Source organism: Ceratotherium simum, chromosome 29, assembly GCF_057802395.1.
Source record: "Ceratotherium simum simum isolate JZ-2026a chromosome 29, ASM5780239v1, whole genome shotgun sequence".
In the NCBI taxonomy this organism is placed as follows: domain Eukaryota; kingdom Metazoa; phylum Chordata; class Mammalia; order Perissodactyla; family Rhinocerotidae; genus Ceratotherium; species Ceratotherium simum.
In genome coordinates, this window is record NC_141928.1 from 37,432,394 (window position 1) to 37,440,119 (window position 7,726).

At 59.9% G+C, this 7,726-nt stretch overlaps 1 protein-coding gene across 1 annotated transcript in view; it reads right to left on the minus strand.

The window, feature by feature from the left end:
- Nucleotides 1-7,355, minus strand: part of PAX5 (paired box 5) — a 192,188-nt gene extending 184,833 nt beyond the window's left edge. Inside the window, exon 1 of the mRNA XM_004423228.3 lies at nucleotides 7,110-7,355. Coding sequence (XP_004423285.1) covers nucleotides 7,110-7,155 — 46 coding nt within the window. The 5' untranslated portion in view covers nucleotides 7,156-7,355. The remainder of the gene's footprint in view (nucleotides 1-7,109) is intronic.
- Between the last annotated feature and the right edge of the window lie 371 nt (nucleotides 7,356-7,726).

Here is a 7,726-nt window from a genome sequence, read left to right on the forward strand (position 1 = left end):
CCGGAGATCGCCGATTGCTGCGCCCGCAGGCGGGAAGGCGCTAGTGCAGTCCGGCTGCGAGCGGGCGCCCAGCTCCTGCGGCTTCCCTCCCGGGCTGGCTCAGGCGGCGGCTGCGGACCCGGCCCGGGGTAGCTGCGGCCAAGGCGCGCGCAGCCCCGGGGGCATAGCGCAGAGGCCCGGCTGCGGGACGGCCAGGAGCGCCCGGCCTCCGGCAGGAGCGGGCGGGGAGGCCCGCGGGACACGCAGCCCTCGGCGCGCTCGGGGCCCGCGTGCTGCCAGGCTGGTTCCGCAGCCTCGCTGCCTCTGGAGTCTCCTCGGCCGCTCGGGCTCCCCGGATGCTTTCTCTCCGCTCCTCCGCGTCTGCGCCTCGCACCTGCCGCCTCAGCCTCTCTCCACCCGGCTCTCCGACGTCTCGAACGAAGTTGCACAGAACTTCCTCTCCGGCCGCGCCGGGGCCCGCGGCTCGCAGCCGCTTCCGCCGCTGCCGCCGGGGCCGAGGCTCCGGGGTCGCCGGGAGCGCGCAGCCCTCACGCCCCGGGACCGCTGCCTTCAAAGTTCCCGCGGGCCCCGCCGCTCCCCATCGCCGGGACCAGCATGCGGACAGCAGCGGCGGTCTCCTCCTCGCCTGAGTATCTGCCTCGCGCCCACCAACTGTTCGAGCGCCGCTGCCCTCTCTCGCGGGTCTGGTTCGACTGTCTTTCGGCTGCCTCTTCCGGGACGGCCGCCGCGCCTGCCCCAGGCGTGGAGCGAGGGACAGAGGAGAGCGCGCAAGGTCCCTTCCACCAAGGCCGCCGGGCCCGCCGGTGCTGAGATGGAGCGGCTGTCGGCTGGGACTGCCCGCGCCGCCGCCGCCGGCGCTAGCCCTCCGCCCGCTCGGCGCGCACAGTGCGCCACCGCGCCGCCCCGGAGCCGCTTTCAGGACCTGCTGCGTGTGGACAGCGCCGCCCGGGGCTCAGCCTCCCTCCGGGCGGGGGCGGGGGCGGGGCGGGGGCTAACCTGCCAATCACGCTTCATGAAGCCAATCAGAGCGGCGGTAGCCGGCCCTGGCCCGAGACACCGCCCCATTGGCTGAACAACCAGCGGGCTCCGCCTGATTAGCCGATACCTGGGCAATGGGAGAGAATGGGGGGCGGGGCCCAGGCGGCGGCGCCACGTTCATTGACAAACGCGCGGGGCGAAGGCCTAGTGGAGCGCGGAGGGGGGAGGGGGAAGGGGATCCACGCAGTGTCTGGAGAGTCCAGCAGCAGGTCCCGCGGGAACCTGGCCTCCTCGCATCGGCGTGGGGACCATGGGACGCCCTGAGGGATTGGGGGGAGCCGAGGCGGGGGTCAGGGGGTGAGCGTGGGGCAATAGTCCGGAAAACAAACACACAAAACGGATGTTGGAGGAAAACAAGGAACGCATTAGAGATCCATCAGACTCGCCATGGACTCGTAGTGTGCGCACATCTGCCCCGTTGTGACCTCAGTTTCCTCATCTGTAAAATGGGCAGAGTCGGCTTACCTAGTCTTTAATGAAGGCCCCCTCCGGCGGAAACATTTCATAACTTTATCAAGCGCCTACTAAGCCAATGCCGCCTCCTCCTCGTCCACCCCTCCCTCATTTTACCTGCAGGGCCCCCAATTCTGAGCTAACCGAAGGCAGAGAAGTTGAGGGGAAAGAAATCTCAGACTCCTTTAAAGTTAGTAACCAGGGTGTCCTGGGGGAGAGGGCTATCTGAGGCTTGGGCCAGGCTGCCCAAGCACTGAGCCCTGAAGCTCTCTTTCCAGCCTCAGACCAGGAGCTGCCAGATGCTTTTGGGGTTAGTGATGCGCACAGTGAAGGCTTCTGTCGGCAGAGGCAATTCCGGATCCGGCGCAAGGCCTCTTGGGAACTAGCGAACCCAGTCGCGTCCAGCGCTGATGAGGGTCCCTGAAGCAGGCCGGCGGGTGGGCGCGTTCTATCTGCAAGGGCCGCGCCAAGCCGCGCCAGACGTGCTACCAGGCTGCAGCTTTCAGCTGTCGAGAAAATCTGACCTTCCCTCTCGAGGGGAAGTTCCTGTCGCTTTTAAGACAAAATGGGTGGATGTCTAGCAGAATTCTCCTTCTCCTGGTCCAGAGGGCAGGATCTTTGACCAGCGAGTCTCAGCTTCTCCAGGGTGTGAGGCCCTGGGGCCACAATCGAAGGAACTGGACTTTGAAAAGGAGGCAGGTGACAGCCATTCTACACCCAGGTGGCAGTAGTTCTGTGGGAGGCTATATGTGCAAGGGCCCAGCCCTGGCAGAGACACTGAAGACTCCCCTGCCCCGGCAGCTCGTGGTAGTGGTCCCAAGATCCACCATTTCGAATTCATAAGCGATGATTCTCTAATATTAAACACAAATCCACCAAAACAGGGGGTCTGAAATACCTGCTCCAGACCTGGGCTTGTAAGAAGGACAGAACGCAAGTTGACCCTGGGACGACTCCAGGGTCATTCTCTGCTTCCGTCTCCCCTGTCGCTACCTCTGCCCCATTTCTCACACTCCTACACTGGCTCGGCCCTTGGGCCACCTTCTGTTCCTGTCCCATACCCAGCTGCCCCTGAACGGTAGATAAGTTTCCGGCGCTGACAGCGTCCCCACCCCCTCCAGGGCACAGCTGCGGAAAACGGCCCCAGGCGGGCCTCTGGGGGCCCAGGAGACTGCAGTGTGCACAGGGGTGGGGGGGTGGCCGTCTCTCTCTTTTGTCTGGAACCCTGCCTGTCCAGATATTCGCCCCCAAGGAAGATCGCAATCTCGGAGAGGGACCAGAATGAGTTAGGGTTCCCGCGTTCGCTCCAGCCTGTGGCGCGCGGTGGATCGGCAGGGACTAGAATTCGACTTCGACGTGGCGGCTCTGAGCTCCCACTGGAGAGGTGGGAGTGTGGGGAAGCCTTGAGGGACCCAGTCAGTGACATCTCCACCTCCAGCCCCGCTCGTTGAGTTCAGGCCTAGAAACTCAGATTCTAGAGTGTTAGAGCTAAAAGGACCCTGAAGCTATGCTTTCCCCCATTTTACAGATGCGGAACCTGAGGCCGAGCAAGTTGGGGGTAGAAGAAAGCCTATGGGCCAGGAACCTCTTTCTCAGAAGGGCCTCTCCAGAGCCACTCGCAGGATGGTGGGGCGTTTTTTTGGGGGGTGGGGGGTGGGGGGGGAATATGCTGCCAAATCAAAGAACTCAGCTAGGATATGCCAACACAAACCGGTCTTCCTTCAGATACCGGTGCGGCTTGGACAGAATGCCCGGAGCGCTGCCGGGTGGGACGGAACCGCAGACGTTGCCTGAACAGGAACAGCTCGGATTCCCGTTTCACACAGAAGGCGTTCGGCTTCAGGGCGGTGTTGGTCTGCCCAACCTGTGCGAGAGAGCAGCCCCTTCCGCACCCTGCGGTGCGCGGGGTAGAGGGACTCCGCTCTGGGTGGGGTTATCCACCGCCCCGAGCGGCAGGCCTCCGGGAACTTCTAACGCCAAGAGGCGCCACCAGACCTGATATCCTGGCCGCCCAGCCCAGCCTCACAGGCCACCGAACGGCGGCCCAGAGAAGTTCCGTGACCCGCCCGAGATTACACAGCGATTCCCTGACGGAGCTGGGCTTCCGCGCCTCGGTCCCGCCCCTTGAAGCCCACGAGTCTGGGCCCAGGAGAGAGGCCAGCGGGGGGCTGGGTGCGGGCGAGCCTCGCGGGGCGCCACGGTCGCGGGGGTGCGCTCTCCCAGCAGCATGACTTTGGGCCTGGCCCTGTGCTCAGCGCTGGAGGCAGGAGACGAGAAAGGAAACCATCTCAGAAGAAACTCAATTTACGTAAATCGAACTGCCTTGGAAAGTTTTGCTATTGAAAGAAAGCCCATTGAGAATCATGTAACACCTTCCGAGAAGGTCCCCTCTTGAGCCGCAAACCTGGCATCACTCGGAACACACGGCGCCACCCCCACCCCCACCCCCGCGCCTCCCCTTCTCTCCTCCCCGCCCGCGGCGGGGAGGGGCTGGGGCTGCCGCTGCGCTCTGCGGCCCTGAGATCAGCTCCCGCAGCCCACGTCCAGCCCATTTCTCTGCTCTTGCTTTGGGCAAAGCGAGGCCTGCAGGGCTCAGGTTGGTCGCTCAGTTCAAGACAGTCAGAGAAGCCGCGGCCGTGCCGTCCAACTCAGTGGATCCTCTCTAACCCTCGTTGTAAAAGCATCAAAGAGACCCGAAGCTACACAGCTAGTCGGGTCAGAGCTGATTCCTGCGTACTCTTGCGCCTGGATCAGGGGTCTGCTCTGCCTGACCCAGGTCTGTTTGTAGGAATCTTTGAAGTGGGTGAAAAAAGGGGAGAATTAACCAGATTTTTCAAGCGCTGTGTAAACTGCCTTTCTCCGAGTTTCTTATCATTACCAGCAAACCCCGAAGGCCAGGGGCTCTGGGACTACCTTTCTCTCTCCGAAGACTTGGGGAGAGGGGGGTCTTCTCCTAGGGCTCAGCTTCCCTGTGTGTGGAAGGGGGAGAGGAAGCCCTGAGAGGAGGCCTCTGGAGGTGCTGAAGGACGAAGGTCCAGGGTGGGAGTATTGTTGTCATGCCACCAGACTCAGTCCAGAGCTGAGGCCTGGATGTCAAGGTCCATCAGACAGTGTCCAGCCTATCCTGCTCTCCCTGGCCGTGGGACTCCTTCATTCCCTCCTCAGCAAGCTTATCCAATAGTAGTTTCTCCCAGGGGGCTGGTGGGGCTGGGGCTTTACCTCGTCCCACAGCAGGAATGAGAAGTCTAAGGGCAGAGAAGTCGCCTCCAGTCCTGCTCCCTCCATATCTCCTGCTGATGACCTCAGACAAGTCCCTGCCCCTCTCTTTTTTCCCTTTCGGGTACCACAACAAAGAGGCTAGACAAGAGGATCCTTAAGTGGCTCCCTGCTTAGGGCTGACCTCACGCTATTTTAGAGCTAGAAGGGCACATACTCCTTCCCCATTGTACAGAAAGGGAAACTGAGGTCGAGAGAAGGAATGGAATACAGTTCTAAAGGAAGGAAAGGGAGGTCAAGTGGCCCATAAAAGGCCTCGAAGTTGGGAGAGGGGAGAAGCCCACGCAAAAACTCAAAAACCAGACCTGGACTCCCCCAGCCTGGCCAGCTTCTCAGCTCTCTCCTCTTCCCCAACCAGGGCCCAGGCTGGTGCAGACTGGCGGAAGTGCGGTGTCACCTGAGATGTCTTGTCCGCCCTTTCCCGGGCAGGCTGCCCTTACCTCAATCCATCCGGAAGCAGGGGCGTGGCTCTCCAGATTTTTAAACCCTGGCCAGCCTAGGGGCCCCCAGCCCCACCCAGGCCCGCCTGGCTGAGGAATGAAATGCTTTATTGATTAAACGATTATTCAGGCGATTGAACTAATCAAAGAGCCCATCGACCACCGTGAATTACGTTCTTCGTAGACAGCTTGTCAGCAGAGGCAGCCGGGCCAGCCACGCAGACCCTCTCCCAGACCCTCACAAGCCTCTGACCCATTCGCAGCACATACACAACGCCTAGTCCCTGGCACCTCTGGGCATCCTACCTACTAAGTAGTCTACCAAGGGACCCACTAGGGGGAGGGGAGAGTTGGGATGGAGCAGAGGGGGTCTCCAGGTTCCCTTTCCTGCACCCTCACCCTGGGGAATCCTCTTCAATTCCCTGCCTCTTAGATTTCTACCCTCACTTCTCTCCAGTCTTGATTTTGGAAACACATTGATGCCCATGGAGTTGTCCTGGGTTTGGGGTAGAAGTTCACCCTTCTCTCTCTGCTTTTTGACCCGTATTTAGGGCCAAGGTGGAGGTAGGGGCTCACAGATCTACAGGGATGGAGGAAGGGGAGTTCTTGCCAGGGCCAGGATTGCGTTTGGGTGGGGGTTAGCACACTTGGCCTGTGAGTCAAAGAGGCTCCCATACCCAGCTTTTACCTCAGGATAAACAGAGGCCTCTTGCTGCCTGCCACCTCCTCTCTGACACAAATACACGCTGCTACCCACTGCTGGGCCTATGGGAGGCACACCAGGCCCTCTGCCAGGAAGACCTGTATGCACACAGGCACCAGAGCAGGAAGCCCAGGCTAGGCACACATGTCCGCCCACTTGTGCTCTCCTTCATTGGAGCGGCACCCACAAGATAAAACCTGAGCACACAGTACACACACACACACACACAAACACACACCAGTGTCAGAGGCTTGTCTAGGTGAAAGCAAAGGCTTTACACTCCCGAAATGTCACAACTAACCTATAGGCTCGGCTGCCCGCTCTCACCTGCCAAGGTTGTGCCTGCCACAGGAGACTCATATACAAATGGTAGACCCAACAGTGCCCACAGAGTAAAACAGCAGACACTCCACGCTGAGGAGCTGTGCACCCTGCGTTCACACCTCCGCTCCTGCTTCTCCCAACAGAATGGACCTGAGCCTTACTGTTCACAGGCTTAGCACACAGACCCCAACAGGCCCTGGACCCACCTCTGTGCCTAGAGACAGGCACTTTTGTGTACACTGGCATGTACACAGTGAACAGCTGTTGACATCCAAAAATGGAAGGGTCAGTGTAACCACCTCATTCTCACTTCCAAAATCACTTGGGATGTGACAGGTGAACACAGACCCTTAAAGGAGTAGATGTACACTCAGACACATCCAAATTATAATATATATGCCACTCATACACACACATTTTGGATACTCCAAAGAACAGTACCCGAACACCAACTCATAAACACACTAACACACTCATGAATATAAAGATAGACACAGGCACATAAACTCTTGGATACACGCTCAGACATTTTGAAAATACATATACAGGGACCCACACAAACTCATTGCCACTCAGGCACACTCTGAGCCCCTATGTAAACACACAGACCCAAACAGACTTTCAGACTCCCAGACAGACATCCACATAAACATTCAGAAGTAGAGAAAAACACAGGCAAAGTCGCAGACACTTGGACTGATGCAGAAGTGTGTGAACAGAGTGGCGAAAAGACATACAAACGCGCCGCAGGCAAACACGCAGTCAATCCCGGCGAAAATTCGGCGCACACCCCCACCCCGCAGGGCCGACGTGCGTGGGGACCAGCGCCCGGCTCGGTCCCGGAGTTCACACGCCTGGAGCCCGAATCGTCCTACCTGTCCTGCCGGTCCGAGGAGTCGGGTAATTTTTCTCTAAATCCATTTTGATTTTTCAGGACTTGATGGACTGGACAGGGAAAAAAAGTTTCCACTTTTTTGTGCTTTTTTTTTTTTTTTTTTTTTTTTTGGTGCCAGGGGCCGCTCACAGGTCGGAATAATTCAAGCCTTCCGCTCCCCCGCCGAGCTGGGGTAGCTGATCACTGAGCTGAAACTAAACGTTTTAGGTGGAAAAAAAGCGTCCGAAGGCACCGTGAAATGATTAAGGAACTAAAGAGCTTCTCGCCATGTGAGATCATGTCCTGTTCTCGCCAGCATCACAAGATGTCCCCAGACGCGCCGCGCCCCCAGCGTGCCGCCCCGCACTGCCGGCCCGGGCGGGGAAAGTTGTCCGCGCTGTGCGGCCGGGCCTGCTCGGCGGGCCAGACGGGGCGGGCCGGGCCGGGCCGGGCCGGACCGGAGCAGCGCGCGAGGCCGGGAGAGCAGCAGTGCCGCCGCCGCGCCGCCCCGGACTTTTATAGGGGGTTGGGGGAGGGAAGGAAGGCTTCAGACGGAGCCGGGCGCTAGCCCGCGCGCCTACGGGAAGGGGCCGACCGAAGGCGAGCAGGGAGCCCTGG